Consider the following 21,456-nt stretch of genomic DNA (forward strand, 5'->3'; position numbering starts at 1 on the left):
ATACTTTGTAGCAGAATTCTAAACTAACGGCCCAATCCAGCAATTCTCACGCAAGCCAAACGCCAGGATCTGGCTCCATAGTTGTTAAAATGCCCCCATTTCCATTATCTAATTCTGTACTATTTTCGCTTCAGGGGATTCTTCAAAGCAATACAAAAATATCCAAACTGGAAACCTTCCTTTAGGACACATTTAATAAGTGTAATTTCTTATGGGGCCTGTCATTCTCACAGCCACTGATTGATTCCAATTACCATAATTGCACTTCTGCATTATAATTAGTCTTGTTTAATGGCATATGCTATATATGTCAAAATTCTGCATGAATTCCAGGTCATTCAGAAAACTTTGGGAAATCCACCTGGGATCTTTGAATATTACACACTCAATTTTTGTTCCTTCCAGTAATCAAGACAATGGATACATCAGAGGATAAATAACACATGGTAGGAAGAGAACTAAATATTCATATTTTACCAATACTATGCAAAGCACCAAAAAAAAGTTTTTAAAAAAATCAATTTTGGACATGGGGCACCACGTAAGCATATAAATGATAAAATAAGAAGATGAGACTGGATGACTGGGGATGGATCACTTGATAATTGCCCTCTTCTGTTCCTTCCCTCTGAAGCTTCTGACACTGCCTACTGTCAAGACAGGATACTGGGCTACATGGTCCAGTCAGACCCAGTACAGTCATTCTTATGTTCTTAAAACAAGAATTTGGTTGAGTCATATAAATTATATTAAAGGGAAAAAAAACTATTTTAAGTAGAAATGTATTGATTTCTCAATTAAAATGAAATGATCCTTGCAATAATCTTTGATTATTGATTGATACAGCAGCTTCAGAATGGCAGAAAAAATAATAAAACTCTCACAACACCTTCCAACACAATTTGCAATTGTTCTCAATTTTCTATATGTGCAAAATCTAAGGGTGTTTTATTTTTACTGTGTACTGTAAATTAAAAAAAAAACAAAATTTTTAAATTGTTACATTGGCATCATTTCCTCTCAGCATACAATTTTTTAGCTTTGGGGTTAAACGTTTCAATGTTTGGGGCATTCTGTTTTCTAGACATATGCATGGAGAGAGAATCAAAATCAAAATCCTCAACTTTACCTTCACGGTTCTACATATCTCCATCCCTGCCTCTCTCTGACTGCTAAAACCCTATGTTTTGCCACTTCTCCTTCCTTTCACACACACTTTGTATCCTTCTTCCATAACCATTTCTGTGCCTTCTCATACAGATTTCTCAAATACAGCTGGAATGATCTCCTAGGTGTTATATGCCATACTACCTCCATTCTTGGCTCCAAATACCTCCTCAAACTCCACCTCTTTCAAATGCCTTGTCAAAGGAAACCCATACTCCCATGCCAAACTAACTACAATAAATAAATCTTTATTAAAAAAATACAGAAATCAACAAACCTGATGGCCTTATACTGAATACATCTTAAAACTGAATGAACTATTCATAATTTGTCTGCAGATTTTATTTTTTTTAAAAATCAGAGCATATCATGGTATGTAACACTGTCATTCATTAGCTGAATTTATTAAACAATTTAAAGCAATCTATCTTCATTTTAAAGATTGTGACAAGTTCATTCAGAGCATTCAATACTTTGTAGATTAAACATCTTACCTGTGCTGAGTTGTAACTGGTCAGCTAAGTCAAGTAGTATTGATTCTCTTGCAAGCACCCTGGCACAAATAGTTCCATGTGCAGATTCTGGGAAAATGTGCATTAGTATATACTGATAACCCAAGAACGCAAATGCAAAAGTGGTGCAAGCATATACCGAGCCAATTCATTTAAAAATTGAAGCAAGTAGTCAGACTTTCTTTGTAGTATTAGCCCACCTTTAGTAAGGTGTTCTCTCTCATTTTGCGTCTTACCTATTTCAAATCACGATTTCCTTAGGGTAGGGAAAATGTCTTTTCATTATGAAGTGCAATGAACATCTGGTGCTGTATTAGTAAATACTGTTGCTAATGCAGTTGTTTTAGCAAGTTAAAGATTGAAGAAAGGCTCCAATTTGTATGTTCAAATTATATGTTTTTGAACTTGCATTCTTTAATTACTTTGATTTTCTAATTTTAAATGTTTATATATAATAATATATTATATTTGTATTGGACAATTCGCATGACTTCTCACTGAAGTCTTTCAGGCATCTGGCCTTATGAAATGCCTCAGCAGATAGCACAGATATGCTACATCAGGGGTCGGCAACCTATGGCACGTGTGCCAAAGACGGCATGCGAGCTGATTTTTAACGGCACAATGCTGCCTGCCAGGTCCCAGCCACCAGCCCCGCTCAGCCCACTGCGGAACCCAGGCCAGGACCCGGGCAGGCAGCAGCCATTAAAAATCCTGCCTGCCCCGGCCCGCTCTTCTCCGCCCCTCCCCCGACAGGGTGAAGAAGCTTGGTCCTGCCCACTGCTGCTGCAGAGCAGGCAAGTTTCCCCTCCCCCGCCTCTTCCCCCGGCGTGCTGGGTTCCTGCCCCTCCTCCTCTGGCTCCCTGCTGCCAATCAGCGGATGGCCCATGCGAGGGAGGGGGAGAAGCGGAGCTACAGCGTGCTGGCTGCTCTGGGGAGGAGGCGGAGAAGAGGTGGGGATGGGGACGGAATCAGGGCATATCCACTCTAGGCCCCCGCCGTGTGTTGCTCAGAGCAGGGGGCTGGGAGCACCCCCACGACCCCAGCCCACACCCCCAGCCCTCTGCCCTGATCCCTGCACCCCCCTCACACACACCCAGCCCTCTGCCCTGACCCCTGCATCCCCCCTCACACACCCAGCCCTCTGCCCTGACCCCTGCACCCCACGCACACCCCAGCCTCCTGCCTTGACCCCAACCCTGACTCCAGCACCCCCCACACATACCCAGCCCCCACACAGCTCTTGCCCTGACTCCTGCACCCCTTCACATGCCCCCAGCCCCCTGCCCTGACTTCTGCACCCTCCCCACACACCCTCAGCCCCCTGCCCTGACTACTGCATCCCCCCACACACATACCCAGTCTCCCCACACCCCATGTCCTGACTCTTGCACCCCCTACATTCCCACCCCCACCCCTCGCACCAAATGGAAGCTGCCCAGGAAAGCACTCCACCCCCAAAACCTCCTGCCCTAACCCTGAGCCCCCTCCCTCATTCTAGCTCCTGGCTAGACCCTACACCCCAACCCCCAGCCCTGTGCTCAGTGCACTCCCACCCTCAGCTCAGTGCAGAGAGAGAGGAAGAGAATGGGCTAGAACAAGGAAGAAGGTAGGTACCCACTCTATGTGGGCAGCGCCGGGATCCCAGACCGGCAGCGGGCTGAGCAGGGCCGGCAGCCGGGATGCTGGCTGGCAGGAGCTGGCGGACGGAACCCCAGACTGGCAGCAGGCTGAGTGGCAGCGGGCTGAGCCACTCAGCCCACTGCCAGTCTGGGGTTCTGGCTGCCGGCCCCTTGCCAGCCAGAGCCCCGCTCAGCCTTCTGCCAGACTAGGTGAATGGAACCCCAGGCCGACAGCAGGCTGAGTGGGCCGGCAGCATAAGATCAGCATTTTAATTTAATTTTAAATGAAGCTTCTTAAACATTTTGAAAACCTAGTTTACTTTACATACGACAATAGTTTTGCTATATAATATATAGACTTATAGAGAGAGACCGTCTAAAAAACGTTAAAATGTATTACTGGCACGCAAAACCTTAAAGTGAATAAATGAAGACCCGGCACACCACTTCTGAAAGGTTGCCGACCCCTGTGCTACATCAACAATGAATTTAAAAAAAAAAAAATCTTACATGTCCCTCAAAGCGCCTTCTTAAAAAATGGTGTAAAGGGACTTAAAATATATATATTTCCTATTCAAGTTCAAATTTTGATTATGAGAAACAACGTTAGTTAATTCGTTTGTAAGTGAATGAATCAGATTGCACTGTGAAATCTAAAGGTAACTAATAGGCCCATTTACTGTAAAGCCAGGCCTAATAAAAAGGAAATTATTTATTCAATTAAAAAACTATTCATTTGGCCTGGTACTATTTGATGAGCTAATTTTAGTTACAAGAAAACCCATTACACCAGCCACAAGTCTGATTCACTTTATTCAAAGCCTTCTTTAGAAAACTATCCTCAGAATAGATGAGCCTCAAATGAACATCATGGATCAAAATCTGCATTGACTTGCATCCCATTCAAAATCAGTTACTTCAGAGGAACAGAAGAGTGAAAAAAATCAGTGCACAATTTTGCTCTGGGGATGTACACACATGCAAAAATGAACTTATTTTTCCTTATAAAGAACCAGTTTCTCAAACTACATAGTTCATGTTCCAAGATGTACATTCTAAAAGCACAGTTGCCTTCATAACAAAAAAATGGTTACTAACCTGCTCTGTCAGTGTATATTCCACTCAGGTTTGTTCATGCCAAGCACACTGCTGTTGGAGGGTTTTCCCTCCGCAACAGTACCAGTCAGGGGAGTGCACACACCCTACCCCCTCACAGTTCCTGAAGAGGCTATATATCCTGATCCCACCCTCAGTTGCTTCACCCCAGAACAGGTGGTTTAAAATTCCAATGGAGAAGGAATGGAGGGAAGACTGTGGAACACAAGTCTGCACCCACATCTCATAGAGCAACAGTTACAGAACAGGTTAGTAAGCTTTTTTCTTCTTTGAGTGTTTGCAGGTCTGTATTCCACTCAGATGACTCCCAAGCAGTACTGTTTGGGGGATGGGTTCGGAGTCTACTTGAACAATGATTGCAGTATCACTTTGCATCTGACCTACAGGCCATCGGGCGACAGGCAAAGTCAGTACAAAGGTCAGAAACCATTGTCGGTACTGGAAAAGCCTCTCGAAGTAGAGTTCTCCACCGAAGGGTCCAGTACCAGGAAATCTTCCATTGTCAGTGCCAAAGAGCATAACAGAGTTGGTGGGGGTACATAGGTGCCAAAGTGACAGACGCCGAAATAGGAGATGTAGACTGTGCCGGGATGAGGACCGTATTGGTACCAGCTCTACAGGCCTCTGCACCAAGGAAGGTGCTTGCTTTTTTGTCAGTACCAAAGCCATTCATTGTAGCAGCACTAGCCCTGAATCTGTAGAAGGAGAGGAGCCTGGACAGCCAGCAGTACCAATACTATGTCCTCCTCTTGAATTAGTGGGGAGGCAGAATAAGTCCATCACTGCCACATAGGCTTTTAGCGTCATTAGTATGGAAAGAAGTAGCACCACACTATCCATAGGTACTGGAATTGGCAGCTGTCTCCCAGACAGTATCAGAGTCAACAATACAGCACTGGAATTTTCTTGCCTTGATACCAGGGAGATGCAAGTTAATGGCACAGCTCTACCCGGGATGCCTGACTCTTGTGAACATTGTGCGACTGTTTTTGATGAAGAGGACAAATCTCTTGTTGACTTTGAACATCCCTGATTCCTTTTATGGGTCCTTTTCCGAGATACGTGAGAAGATGTGGATCAACCCACTTCCCTTTTTCAGGGAAGAATCAGAGCCCGGGAGTCCTTCCACTATCACCAACAAAGCGGAAGATGATTGAGGGCAGCCAGTCCCACTGGCTGAAGAAGGTTCCTGTGCCAATGAATGCCTCATAGCCTGTTCCAACAGGTGCTGCTTCAGGCAAAGGTCTCGTGAAATCTGCATTCTCTTTCTGAAGGAGCAGCAGATATTATACTTTCCCTTAAGGTGATCTTTGTCTACACATAGCAAGCAGCGAGCATAGGAGTCACTGCTGGGGATCAAGACCCCGCTCCCCCAACAGGCAACATTTGAAACCTGGAGAATGGTGCAAACCCTCCAGTTCTAAGCACAACAAATTAGTATAAAAAATAACTGAACTAAGAACTACAATAAACTACAAGTACTAACTATTTATAGGGTAAGACTCAATGACACAAGTGTGATGCAAAGAAAAACTGTAGAAGGCTCACACATGGGGAGTTCTGACTAAAGCCACTGGCAATAAGATGAACAAAGGGGGGGTTGGAGTGGTGCCAACCTCATAAAGCCTCAGGAGGGGCCACAAGGGGGTTTGAGGCAAGTCGTACCAACGGGTATTGCTGCAGGAAAGAAATCTCCAGCTCCAGCATACATGGCACAAATATGCTGAGCAGAATACACATCGAAGAACCAAGGAGTTTGCTGGGACCTCTACACCTTTTCTTCACCATCCTTTTTAAAAGGTTTTGGCCAGTTCATCAGATTAGAGAAAGAAGTGTGTCCTTGAAATAACCTACAAGCAACATTATTCCACAGTTATAGGTAAACAAATTACAGGTTTCAGGGACCAGTGCTGTACACTGCTTCATACGTTTAATTTTGCTCTCAATTACACCATCACAACTCTTAATGATGCCAATGCACATTGTGCCTGTGTATCTGGGGGCAGAATTGAGCCCACTGAATAACAACAAAGGAAACCACTAAAGAACAGCATCTAAAAAAAATATATATATACAATTAGAATCAGGCAAATTGCCTCTCCCAGCACCAGAAAGAGCCACTGCATCCCAACAGGAATTCATTGGGGTGGACAGCTTTAATCTGTCAGGAGCTCTATAGTAATCCTGTAAGTGGAACCTCACTGAAGACTCTACTGAATCAATACACCCTACTGCTGCCATGCCCAAACCCATTCCCAAATCATGACTGTCCAATTTTGTGTCAAGTGTGATCACTCCTGGTAGCAGGGAGGTTGTGGGGGGTTAGCCATCACAATCACCCTCCTAACAGGTTTTTCAACATCAGGGCTCCCCCCAGGCACTGCACCAGCAGAACTAAGATAATAGGAGGCTTGGAAATATAGATTAGATAGATGTTGGCACAGGAAGTGTCAGAGGTGCAAATTAATCTCAGGAATTCAAATTCTCTATTCTAGTACACAGACCATTATACCATGTCTCTCTTTCAATTGGATTTGAATTCAAGAGTCCTAGTGAGCAGTGAATAGTGGAAACAGTGAACTTAGTGGAAGATAGTCTTAGAATACATCAAAATTGTCATACCTACATATTGTGTATGAGTGGCCATGGCCTGCCCATGGCTTGAAGCAGTGAATTCCATACTCCCCTCAACAGCCCTGGTGTAGTATCATTCACAAAGCCTATTTGCTCAGGTTATATGTGGGGGGAGGGAGGGGAGGAGTTTACCCCAAAATAAAAAGGCAATATTGTGCTAATGAATCCTGCTGTTTACAAGCAATGATAACTGGTATTACAATATATTAGCTTCTTCTGCTAAAATGGACACTTTTGGATTTGATTAAGAATTTTCTTTTCATTTTATTTCCTTATTACTTTCACTAGTTATTCCTTTTCTACTGTCCACCTATTTTAATTACACTCATCTACAAATTGTTTAACACAAAGGGAACAAAGATGTTTAAAGAAATTCCATGAATGGAATATTAAAAAGCTAAATAATAAAATGTTGAAACAATCCTTTTTCTTTTGCAGCAACGAGGTCAACATGCATTACAACTTTCTCACAGAACTCGAGCTGTGCAAGATATTTTCCAGGAGCAGCATCTAACTCCAGGTACGACTGAACGGGTATCTTGGGAGGGCTTTTTTTCCTATGTCTGTCAGTTAGGCTGCAAAGAGGGCTTATTTTGTTATTTTATCCCTTTGAATATAATTTTCCTTTTCTACACTTTATCACCCTGAGGAATTTATTTTTATTCATATATTATATATTTTATACCATCTTTCAGATAACGTAGCCTAAAGTTCTTATGAAAACTACATTGTGTGTGACTAAAAAAAAAAAAAAAAAGGCCCACTGTAGTGGAGTAGCTTACAATGCCATATATGTCTAAATCTATGCACTGCTCTTAAAAATACAACAGCAAATGAGAGATTAACTTTTTCTCCTTTCCAAAGTCCACACATATAATTTCTATTATATCCAAATGTTATTTTGAAAGATAATATCCCCCACATAAAGAACTTTCCTTTTTTTATTTTTAAGATGAGATGAAAGATTTGAGAGACAGAAACAGTTTAAAATTATAGAGGTGGTTCCAGGCAATGCTATGATAAAGTTATATACAACACTTTTAGGTATTTATTAAAAAAAAAAACAGGAAAATTTTCTCCAGGCTAAAGTTGCATTATACTGTGATCTCTCAATTTCAGTGAAGTCTGCTTGATTATGGGTTAGTCTCCCCAGGGAAGCAGTGAAAGTCCTATCACTTACATAATTTAAAAGAGGACAGAACAAAGCATTCAAGAATACACTATTGGGGACAACTCTGTATTGGCAGGGGGAAAGACAGGATGATCTTTTTTTGTTTCTGAGCCCAATCCTGCAAGTATTACTCCACATGATGAGTCCCACTAAAGTGTTGTGTTGATAAGCAGGTATCTTGGGCCCAACCCAGGGATAAGATGTTAATAAAACCCTTGTTCACTGTTATATCATAGAACAGTTAAGTGTGGTCCAGAGTTTTATGTCAAGCTATTGCTGGCTTAGTCCCATTGGAACAAGCCTGATTAAATATCTTTTTAGCCTTTTACTAAAGACACAGAAAACAGTTAAAACATTAAGTAAGACTTTCATTTTAATGATATCCTTTATTCCTTTTTTCTGTAGCTGTATAGCCTTGCACAGGGAAAACCTCTGTTTGATAACCTTTTAGATGGAGATAAAGTAGTATTTACTGGGTTTTTGTTTTTTTGTTTTTGTGGAGAAAACGTTAGTTTAGAGAAAACAGCACCAAGTCAAACTTGTTCAAGGTCAATTCTGTTTCCTTCAAGGGAAAAAAAGACACAAACAAAAGGGAAGAGAAAATAATAGCAAAGATAGAAAATGCAACTTCTATCTCTACGGCTGACTCTCACTTGCCATCTCACTTCTGGATAAACAGACCCAGCACACAGTCTGATCAGCCACTCCAAGACTTAATAAAAGGCTGACAGGTGCTGGCAGAAGTAAAGGCTTTGCTTAGCTTGCCTTTCTGGTCACAGGGCCACAGCAGCACTGCAAAGGTGAAGTTGTCTCTGCTGGCTATGCCAGACTCTTAGTAGACAGAGACAGAAAGAGCAAGGTAGGAAGGAAGATGGGAAAGAGCAGAGTGACACGGGGGAGAAGGTGACAGCAAAAACCTCAGGCTCACATCTCAGGTGTTGTTCAGGATTTAGCTGAAGCTGCTGATCTCATCTGATTTCCACTCAATGGCCTGGTCCTCTTAACTGCCTTTCAGCATCAAGAAAACAAAACAGTTCATGGTGGCTCTCAGGAGAAGGTGGGGTTAGCAGACATGATAGCGAAGCTCACTCCTTGCAGTCCACCCATCCCACTATTCTTGTCAGTGCTCCTCACATAAAAGAATATCCTCATCCCATTAAAATCAACCACACCACATTTCAGTGATTTTAAACTATAAGCTTTTCCTCTCTTTTCTGGGATCTTTCAGCTTGTGGTTTTGACAACCCCTGATTGTACCTGGAATTCTTTTTACTTAAGTGATCCAGTTAGTAATTGGATACTTGTCTGCAGCTCTTGCTTACTTTTCTAAACACTTATGGAACGAGCTGAACTGAACTTTTGTTACCTTGGACAAGTTAAAGCCCAGACCTCTGCACAACAGAATTCTACAGGACAACTTGAACGAGAAAGGATTAATCAAGAAAGATAGATTTTTCAGGATCAGGCTTAGATTCAGCCATACTTTTCAGAATGTTCATATATATTTTAAGTTACAGTAGAATTCCGGTAACAGATTATCTTCTCTCAAGGCCTGCAAAATGCTCGGGCCTCTAACGAAATAATAAAAGTAGTTGCTTCAAGTACACGTTAGCTGCTTTTCAAAGGTAAGGACACTAATCACCTCGCAAGACCATGCTCTCTGCATTAGCAAAAGGGATTCTTTTTGCAGGAAGTGAGTCAAAAGTAGAGTTATGCTTCTGTATTTATTACTGAAATACAACTGCAAATGAATGATTTACCATTTAGAGGTAGCAGCTGCATGCACACAGCAGTTAGTTTGCATCAAAAATTTCATAAGGGCTTTTTATGCTGTGTTACTTTCTACGAAAGGATCTATGGAATAAAGGCTCCTTAAAATATATTGACATAATAGAGCCTAATGATTCTAATGAAGCCATTGTGATCTTTTGTGTCAATCAGCCATGGACTAAGTACTTAAAGTATGCCCTGTCGCAACACACTGAAGCCAGATGGCATCGTATCAGTAATCTGTAGGATGACTAACATGGAGATTTTCTTTTTAAACTATACCTTTAAAACAATTATACTTTCCCTGAATAGATTGTGGTGGCTAACCTAGACAGACAAAGAAGATATTCTTTGGTTATCTATCTTGTTGACTATTAACCACCTGTAACTGTTTTCTGCATATTGTAGTTACCTAGGAGCATGAGGAGGCTTGGCCTATTGTGACACACCCCAAAGCACCTTGGACAGAGTCTCAGACATAAAGGTCATAAAATATTTAACAAAGCCTTTACAACCTCAAAAGATGCTGCAGTAATTATATTGAAAATGGAGTTCCATATACATTTATAGTAATCTTTACACAATTCTGATTTTAGTAAAGATTTAAAGCCAAATGGAAATAACAAACACACCGAAAAATCATTCAAGACAGTTTAATAACTTTAACATGACCAAAAAAAAATCAAGAAAATACTGTTTTAGGGCAGCCACTCCATCTCTATCAGCAAGTGATCCAGAGTCCAAGAAACTCTATGCATAACATAGTGAAAGCCTGAGATCTGAATTCCCTTTCTTACATTAAAGATTTAACCTTAGCATCATTCAAGTTTTGCTTTCTATATGTATTAATACACTGTACTAAGTCTCCATCAAGGGTATAAAAAACACAAGCCATGGCACCAGAGTTATCACTTCATTTCCAGCCTCTTGGCTGTTCTTGTGAGTAGACACACAGGTAGAGCTGAATTACATAGGTTTCATACAAGAAGGCTGAATGGTATTTTCCAATGGTGCAGTGAATTAGACATGACCTCATATTAACTTATCCCCTACCATGGTACCTCAGCTATGGGGAATGGGTTCTTTCTCCTTTAACAGAGGATGCAAAAAAAAAAAAAAAATCATAGGACTAGATGCTGATGCAAATGCATAAGAAAGTAAAAAATGCCTTTAAGAAGGCTTCTGAGGCCTTGGATCCAGGCACATAGGAATAAGCGATGCTATTCACCTGCTTACTCCTTACCAAACCAAGTGGGATGGAGGAGAGCAGGGAATGGACGAAAGCTTGGCTACATGCCCACTCCTTGCCTATAGTATCCAAGCCAGCATGAGCAGTCATAATTTATGGCTAGTAATAAAGGTCAGCGGGTAACTAGCTTCTGGGAGCAAGAGGAATTTGACTCAATGGTGTGTTTCTCTGAGTCACAATACTTCCTGGGACTACCCCTAGAGTGGTGCAATTTATGCACCACCACTGTGTACTCAGGACTGTACCTAGTCAGATTCTAGACCTTACATGATATTTTTTATGATTAAATATTGCAAGAAAAATTTTTAGACACTTGTTTATTCCAAATGTTATTAAGATGGAGTTATGGGGAATTCATCAACAATGTTCCCTGAGATCATGTTGGAAGAGCCAAATCCTAGCATTATACTGGATCAATCATACAGGTGTATGTTGAAATCTAGCAGTATTGAAGAGAGAAAAGTTGTACAGTGTTCTCTTTACACATTCTTTTCCTATAGTTTGACGTATTAGACAATGTCAAAGACATAAAAATTAAGACGTGGTATGGTTTATTGATTCTGGAAAGCTGAATTATGTCTGCTTGTCAGGAGAACAAGTAGTTGCACAAAGAATAAAAATGGAATTTTTGACGGAAACCGAAACACACCCCAAAATTGTGTGTTAAACATTAAGTCCCACTGCCATCTTGTGGCAAACACTATAACTCTTCTTTCTGAACATAAAAGCAAAAACACCTTTGAATAGTTTGGGATAAACTCCTTGCAGCAAAATTACAGTGGACAGATCATTTCCATTTTGCTACTTTGTTGTGGAAACAGTAAAATAAGGGTGTATGAAAATCCCACTAAGAACATATCTGCATCTTTAGGCACCAAAACATGTTTAAAATTTGGCAGTGCTTTGTACATGAGAAGTGCTCAGTGCCCAAAAGTTTTGCTTAACAACTAGGAATACTATACTATCTCTCTCAGACATTACTGACATGCCCATAGTACCTAGTTACTAGCTATATAGCTGTTACTAAGCTATAAAAGAATAATTTAGGGGATTTTTTTCCATTTTAGGTTCAGATAACCAGCAACTAGAGGACAGACCTTTTAGACTTCATCTAGTAGTCTGTATCTATATACATAAGTATTTAAACACACCCATGGTATGTAAATATAAAAACAAATATAGAAGATTACATGCTATTACCGTTGAAGTGGTGTTAATGATTTTCTTCAATCACATCAATTTTTTCCCCCAGTCAACAAAATGCTAGGTCTATTTCAAACTCAAAAGGCAGCATGACCCCTTCCTCGAAATTTTTCTGTGAGATTTATAAACAAGCACATTTATTTCTTCAACATAATTACTTACACACAAACCCCTTTCAAAATCAGAAAGAATTGCATTTTTTAGAAGACTACACCCACGCACATAGAAAGCTACCTGCCGTCATTGATAGGATGACTATCTGTAAAGTTTGCAAGGTTTTAATTTATACCAGAATATTCACAAATCTATAGAAGTGTACGCAAGAATGCTTTTCTTTTCTCATTACAACTAAATTATATTATCCAATAGTTTGGAGTGATATAGTTTAAGAGTCTTTTCAGGATGTTTGCATATAACACTAATTCTGTTATGTGAAGACAAATTACTCCTCAATTAGTGACCTTTAAAAAAAACAGTATTGGTCTTATAGGTGCAAATCTTTAAGATTAAGGCGAAAAAGAGAAGTACTTGCATATAAAAAGGGAAAATATTAATGTATTTCTATTTTAATACAAATTTCTTCAGATCATAGTGAAACTTTAAAATGCTGACCCATTAAATTGTGAATGAAATAGAACAAAACAATAATATTAACATTCTGCCAAATACATTTCATATCTACAATTTACTCTATTTTCTGTGCTCAGTAAGATAATTGTTTTTCAAAATTTCTATCGTGTTTATTTAATGTTCTTTAGTATGAGGATTTCAGATTCATTTGTATATATTACAATAATATTTGTTATAAATATATAGAGTAATTATCAATGTTCTTTTGGCAAGCAAAGGGATATAAAGCCCACTGGCATCTAAAGGAAGGTTCCCATTGACATCTGTGGATCAGGCCCTACTGGGTTAAATTAAGAACAATTCAAAACTTAAGGATAGATTGATGTCAATATTGGTCTAAATTAGGGTTGTCAAGCAATTAAAAAAATTAATTGGGGTTAATCGCACTGTTAATAATAGAATACCATTTATTTGAATATTTTTGGATGTTTTCTACATTTTCAAATATATTTATTTCAGTTACAACACAGAATACAAAGTGTACAGTGCTCATTTTATATTTATTTTTGATTACAAGTATTTGCACTGTAGAAAAACAAAAGAAATAGTATTTTTCAATTCACCTAATATAAGTACTGTAGTCCAATCTGTTTATCATGAGAGTGGAATTTACAAATGTAGAATTATGTACAAAAAAACCTGCATTCAAAAATAAAACAATGTAAAACTTTAGAGCCTACAAGTCCACTCAGTCCTATTTGTTGTTCAGACAAACAAGTTTGTTTACATTTTCAGACAATAATGATGCCTGCTTCTTGTTCACAATGTCACCTGAAAATGAGAATAGGCATTCGCATGACACTGTTGCAGCCGGCGTTGCAAGATATTTACATGCCATATGCGCTAAAGATTCATATTTCCCTTCATGTTTCAACCACCATACCAGAGGACATGCGTCCATGCTTATGATGGATTCTGCTCGCTAACAAGCCAAAGCTGTGCGGACCGATGCATGTTCACTTTCAGTATCTGAGTCAGATGCCACCAGCAGAAGGTTGATTTTCTTTTTTGGTAGTTTGGGCTCTTTTGTTTCCACATCAGAGTGTTACTCTTTTAAGACTTCTGAAAGCATTCTCCACACCTCGTCCCTCTCAGATTCTGGAAAGCACTTCAAGTTCTTAGACTTTCGGTCAAGTGCTATAGCTATCTTTAGAAATCGCACATTGGTACCTTCTTTGCCTTTTGTGAAATCTGCAGTAAAAGTGTTTTTAAAATGAACATATGCTGGGTCATCATCCAAGAATACTATAACATGAAATATATGGCAGAATGTGGCTAAAACAGAGCAGGGGACATACAATTCTCCCTCAAGGAGTTCAATCACAAATTTAATTAACACATTATGTTTTTAACGAGCATCATCAGCATGGAAGCACGTCCTCTGGAATGGTGGCCGAAGCATAAAGGGGCATACGAACGTTTAGCATATGCCAACTACAAAAGTGCCATGCAAATGCCTGTTCTCACATTCTGGTGACATTGTAAATAAGAAGACGGCAGCATTATCTCCTGTAAATGTAAAGAAGTAGGACTGAGCGGACTTGTAGGCTCTGAAGTTTTACATCGTTTTGTTTTGGTGTGCAGTTAAGTAACAAAAAAAAAATCTACATTTGTAAATTGCACTTTCACAACAAAGAGATTGCACTACAGTACTTGTATGAGGTGAATTGAAAAATATTATTTCTTTTATCATTTTTACAATGCAAATATTTGTAATAAAAATAATATACACTTTGATTTTAATTACAACACGGAATACAATATACATGAAAATGTAGAAAAACATCCAAAATATTTAATAAATTTCAATTGGTATTCTATTGTTTAACAATGCGGTTAAAACTGCGATTAATTGCAATTAATTTTTTTAATCATGATTAATTTTTTTGAGTTAATCCCGTGCGTTAACTAGGATTAATCAACTAGTCTAAATATCTTATTGGCTTCTATTATATGGAAGTTGTCTCCAGATTTAGAAATGAGCCTCATCCTGTACTCTCCAAATCAATTTCAGCTCTAAAGAACTACAATAATAGTTGGTCAGTAGTTATTGCTAAAAAGCAGACAGAGGAATATTTGGAAAAATTAAATATACAATGGAAATCCTATATGAGATAAACACCCACATATATATATATATATATTATCATATCCTGGAGTCCCAAGGTGATTAGTTAATGAAGATACTGATCTATTAGCAATTTTAGGTGAAAAGTCAGAGAATCATCGAGATACCTAGACAAAAATGATACCACATCTACCTGGCAATTACTATCTAGAAACTCAAACTTTTAACCCTAGTAAAATACTGGAACAAAATTCCATGCAATTATTAAACATGTAGGAACATAATTACTAAGTACCATGTGTTTATAAGCATAATTCCACACAAATAAGATCTCATTTTCAGTCAACTGCAGGGTTTAGGCTTAATGGACAAATAAAACACAGTAGTTGGAGCCTTGCAATATACCTAGACTTCAGCAAATCATTTTAACATTTTGATACATTGTATATTTGAAAGATTGGATTTGATATAACCCATGCCCCCTGAAAACCCATGAAGCAAAAATAGTTAGGAATGATACACTAATTTTCAATACATTAGTTTGGGAGTAAATGGAGGAGAAGGAGGTTGGTTAGTGAATGCTGCAAGGATCATTACTGGGCCAAGTTTTGTTTAACTTCATTAATTATATGGGACAAGAACTCAAAGCCTTAAACAAACTCTCAGACACTAAATTGAAAAATGTTGCAACCAGCAGTAAGGGCATAATAAGGGCATAGGACTCATACAATTATTAACAATGGAAAAATTCTGCAGAATATATTACAAAGTTAGAAATATGTTCAAGAAATAGGTGTCTGATCCTGTGAAATACTGAGCACCTGCAACTCCTACAGAAGACAGAAGCATCTCTCAGGAATAAGACCAAAATGAGATTCACTCTGGAAAAATATAAACAAATACATGTGATAAAAACAGTCTGAAAACACAGATAATTAATGTGAGGGAGATATTTGGAAAGTAGAAATGCTGAAAGGGGTGACAGAGGATGTGAACTTGGAGTATGATGCAACAATATAAAAAGTCATTGAGATTTTTGGAATGTACATACAGAGGCATCATTGAACAAGAAAATCATCTCTCCGCTATGGCCTGGAGGAATGCACCTAGAACTATGTATCCCTTTTTGAGCACCTCAGTGGCAGAAAGATGTCAACAAACTGGAGAGAATTTTTAGAGGAGAAACAAAAATTGTTAAGGATATGCAAGTATTAACGCATTAACTGGCATTTTGCTGGTGGAAGAGAGAAAAGTTCCCACTGCAGTACTGCCTAAAGGCCTCAATCAGATTGGGCCCAATTGTGCTCGGCACTGTGTAAACACAACAAATGACAGTCCCTGTCCCAAAGAGCTCAGAGGCTAAAAGACAAAAAAGTAAAAGATGGATGGAACAAAAATCGGGCAGGAGGGGAGACAAAGCAACAAATATAATAGAATGTTTGATCCCTAGCCAGTCCCTAGTAGTGGTCACAGCTTGTCACCTCTCTGGCTGTTATCAGGTTGTAGTTTTCTATATGTATTACAAGACCAGAGAGGAGAAGGTTACAATAGTTAAGGCATGAGATGATCACAATTGGACAAGAGTTTTGACAACATGGGGAGACAGCAGAAGCTGAATCTTGGAATATTGCACAGGAAGAAGTGACAAGATTTCAATATGGTCTGGATGCATGAGTCAAAGGAGAAGGCCAAGCCAAAGATGACAGGTTCTGAGCCACAGGGACAATGGTGTTGTTCACCATTACAAGCACAGGGGAGGAGAGGGATGTAGGGAGAAAGATCGGGAGCTTGGTTTTGGCCATGTTAAGTTATATTTTATAACAATTTGTCCAATGCAGAGCAGTTTTCTGAAGTGACAACCAAAATAGCCTATGATCCAAGCTGATTTCTTTATGGATAATTTGGCCAAATTTTTAAAAATGCAGGTCTTCCGGTTTTTGCAGCTCACATATTGCAGATGCCTGGCTGTTGAAGAAAACATATTTAGTTTCAGAAACAGCACTTGTGAAAGAGTGAAGATGAGTTTGTTTTAATTTGAAGAAGAGGGTTCATTTCCAATGCCGATCTTAGCTTTTTATTTTTAATTTTTTTAATTGACAGCTGTCTCATCCACTGAATATCAGGTTGGGGGCAATTCATAGTATAGATTCAGATAATGCTGTACATTTCAGTCATCTGTTTGATGGATACTATGAATTTTGAAATGTCCACAGGCCTTATTCAATCAGTAGGATTTTTATATTTTCTCAATAATGTAATTATTTGCTTGAAATATGCTAAGAGCCCAGATCTCTTTTTCTCCCTGTTTTCACTGATGACATATGCATTTTGTGAAGATTATTTATGGAGGTCTTAATATATACACTCCACTAATGCAAGTAAATCTGGATAATGTATCATAAGGCATTTGAGTAGTGATTATAGTTTGTAGTTAGAGAAGTTTGTTTTAATTTTGTAGCAATAAATATTTCAATATCTATTTTTCTATTATTGTGTTCAATTTGAACACAATAATAGAAAAATAGATATTGAAATTCAAATATTTTGAACACAATTTCAGTAACAATCATATTCACATACATAGTTTTTATCGTGTCATTTTCAGGTTCTAAACGGGAACAAAATATTCATAGTACGTTTATTCTGCAGTTGATGAGAAATCTCAAAGTGGTCCTGCAATTAAAAAGAAGACCTTAAAGACTTTATAACTTTAACAGCTGTCACTGGCACAGTGCTTGAGGCTATGTTATTGTAGGGCCAGTCATTCTATAAAACTGTCTCTTTCAGCCCCAATAAACCTATCAACATTACTTCAACTTTTAGCAAGGGAACCCAGAACAAGACCAACATTTAAAAAATAAAGCGTTTAAAGTGGAATGTCAGAAATTTGAAGGGCACACCCTTATTTCTGAATAAAATATTGGGTCTGAATAAGCCAATCAGCCATATTTTTCTGACAAAGAAAAAAGGCATTGTTTGATATTGCTATTAACCATATACTGCTCCTTTAAATGTTCTGGTGCACCCACCACCCCCAATTTCAACCATTGCTATATCCATGTATTATACTTGTCATAACTCTTTACACTGTAGTGAGTCAGCCTGCTGAAAATAAACTTTATGGTTTCCATTTTAAAGCATGAGCCCAAATACTGAGTGGAAAAGTTTACCCACTGTCCTAGTGTAAACCAGAAAGAGGAGGAAGTGGGGACATACTTGCAAAGTATATTGCAAGAAAAATATGTGCTTTGACACATCTAATAGAATGAATAATCTGTCTGCAGCTAGAGGATCCCTCCACTAGGAGCTTTTCTCGACTTTGGACACAGCAGGAGGGGGCTGGTGGCTGCCACTTCCATACCAAATCTCTTTTTAAAGGCTTTTCCAGGGGGAATGTCACACACTTGACAATTATCACTTGGAATGCTATATTGCAAGCCCAAATGAATTTTAATTGTAGACCCACAGTGCCCTCTTTCAAGCTCTGGTGGAAACCCCTCCAGCCTGAAAAGCAGGACTGTCAGACTGAGAGGAATTTTAAAATAAACCCAGTCGTCAAGTAGCAATTAAAAAGCTTGGCGAAATGTAGCAAAGGAACCATTGAATGGGGGGGGGGGGGGAAATCAGGCTTACACCCAAATCAATCTTTGGGGAACTGAGTTTCTTAAAGAGGCAGACAGGTCGAAGTCTGGCTCTGCTAGAAAGGAGGGGAGTAAGTCACCCAAACCAGCTGGGAAATAGTCAAGGGAATCACATCAAACACACACACACACACACAGAGGCAGCAGTTGACGCTGTGACGAAGCCAACTTTTAATCACACCCTTCTGGCTCTTTCAAATGGTCTGTGTCTGTAGCACAGGCTCACAGACGTTTCTCACACAGGCCCACTGGGGAACTGTGCTGCCCTCGCACTAACAATTCTCCACTGTTCCCAGGCCACCCCCTCGCCGCCCCGCGGCCGCGCTCTGAACCCAGCGCTTCTCTCGGGAAGGCGGGGAGCGCGGCTCCCGGACAGGAGATTAGTAGGGGACGGGGAACAGAGTCTCTCGGGCAGCGGGGGGGGGGGGGGAGGAGGATAATGTCTCTTCTGCCCCTGTGGCTGTAGGCGGGGAAGGCTCAAAGTTTCCAGCCCCGGACGGAGAAGAGGAGCGGACATTTCTGCCAGCTTGGCCGGGCCCCGGAGCAGCGACCGCTGCCCTCTCCCTCCGCTTCCATCGCCACGGAAGCGGCAGGACAGGCCCCCACTTCGCCAGCACCCCCCCCCCGGGCCCAAAGCAGGGGGGCCCCCGGGCGGGCTCTGAGGGGGGGTGACCCCTGATGCAGCCGAGGCGCCACCGCCAAGCAACTTGTCACGCGCCTATTGCTTGAACCTCCCCCACCCCGGGTTCCCGGCAGCGTGACTGCACCGCTGCTCCCCGCCCAGCCCCGCACCCCCCGGGACAGAGCGGGCGGGGGACGCTCGGGTTAATGGGATATTCAATATCCTGCAGTGTGCACTGCGTGCTCTGCACTTCCCGCGCCTAAAAGCCCCTAATGCGCTCTGGGCTTCCTCCCGCGGCTGCCCACAGGGGCTTTCAGGCTGGAGCCGATCGATGGGGCTTCTCCGGTGTCCGGGAGTCTCGCAGCAGCAGCCGCCAGGCAGGAGGGGGCCGGGAGCCGGGTTTTGCCTCTCAGCCGCTCTCTCCCCCTCCGCTTTCCGCTGTCACGGTCTCCAGTCCTGAACCGCGCGCCCGCCCCAGTGCACATCAGACACCCGCTGCCCCCCCCTCCCCCCCGCCATTGGGTTGAGGGAGCAAGTTGTGGTGTCCGTCCGGCGGGGCCAAGGGTGGTTAGGGAGCATGCGCAGAGCGCTCAGGCACGCTCAACAACAGCCAGGGAGCACACGCTGATGGGGAGCGGGCTGTGACCCTGCCCGTCCCGGGACGTCCTGACCGCTGCCGGGAGGCTGGGGGGCGGCCCGGGAGGCGGGGGGCGCCAGGGAAGGCGGCTCGCCCGAGCCTGGGAGCCGGGGAGGGTTGGAGTCAGCCACGATTTATACAAGAGCCCAAAGAAACTTTATGAGGCTTCCCTGCCCCGGCTGCCCCGCAGGGGGGGATTCAGCCCCCGCCTCGCTCGGGGCTCTGACCCGTCCCCGGCCTGACAGCAGCCCGGGACGGGCAGAGACAACTCCTCTCATTCGGCTCGCTACCATCTGCCACCTGGTCTCCTAAACCGGAGGAGCGCGGAGCTCCGAGGAGACAGGATCTGTGCCCACCCCTCCCGAAACCTAACGCGATGCTGGCGGCGACCTGGGGCAGAGGGGGTCTGCCCATGTCCCCAGCGGCTGGTCCTACCTTTCCGATTTGGTGAATTTCCTAAAGGCCTGTCTGAGGTCGTGGAAAGACCTGTAGGTCTGGGGTTCCGCGGAGATGCCCTGTGCCCGGGTAGTGCGGGGTCCGATATGGGTGGTAGGCACTGGCAGCACTGACTGGCATTTGTGCAGTTTTCTTTTCAGTTCCTGGATCTCCTCTTCCTTCTCTGACAACCGCTTCTCCAACTCTTTAATTCTCTCTTCCTTCAGCTGCAAAATCTTGGCAAAGTCCCCTTCCAGCTCGCTCATTTTCCAACCTTTGCTAACTTTGTTAGCCTGCAGCAGCAGGGAAGGCGAGCGCTGAGTGAATGAAGCTTCTAAATAAGTGAGCAGGGAGATCTGCTGCCACTAATGGATGGTGAACAGCTTTCTTCGATCCACTTACTGCTGAATGGGCTGTAAACGGAGGCAGAGAAATCTGAAATCAGTGGAGAGGAGATGCTGAGTGCTAATCCGAACGCTCTGCTGGGAATAGGTGATTATCTTTCATTGAGAAACCAATTAGAGCTGTCCTTCCTCCCTTGATATCCGCCAAATTCACTCGGGGGGGGGGGGGGCAAGGGGGGAAGCATGCACAGTACACTGAGCTCCTAAACTGCGTTTGATCAGAACAGCAGCTCTCCCTCCATCATACGATAATCACTGTCCGACATTAAGTGGTACAAAAGAAGTGGGTGGGGGGCTTTGTGCCACTCTGCAAGACTTGATCCTTGAAATAGCAACAATTACCATGTGATCTAGAGGGTGACGCAGCTCCCTGTAACTGGATCCTAAGACTTTGGATTAAAAAAAAAGAGCACTTCATAAATATTAAAGCGTCTTCAGCTAATAACTACATGAATCCATTCTCTCTCTCTCTCTCTCTTTCTCCACCCCCCACCCTCCCATCTCTTGCCACTGCTCATCTGGGTTGCATGACAAGGCTTTTGTGGTCCAGTTTGTTGTATAAGAAGAGTGTATAA

The 21,456-nt window shown here is 41.6% G+C and overlaps 1 protein-coding gene across 1 annotated transcript in view; it reads right to left on the bottom strand.

Moving 5' to 3' along the window:
- PRKG1 (protein kinase cGMP-dependent 1) overlaps positions 1 to 20,743 on the bottom strand; it is an 860,670-nt gene extending 839,927 nt beyond the window's left edge. The window contains exon 1 of the mRNA XM_077821744.1: positions 20,478 to 20,743. Within this exon, the coding sequence (XP_077677870.1) occupies positions 20,478 to 20,743 (266 nt within the window). The remainder of the gene's footprint in view (positions 1 to 20,477) is intronic.
- Positions 20,744 to 21,456: the final 713 nt, after the last annotated feature.

Source organism: Eretmochelys imbricata, chromosome 7 (genome assembly GCF_965152235.1).
Source record: "Eretmochelys imbricata isolate rEreImb1 chromosome 7, rEreImb1.hap1, whole genome shotgun sequence".
NCBI lineage: Eukaryota > Metazoa > Chordata > Testudines > Cheloniidae > Eretmochelys > Eretmochelys imbricata.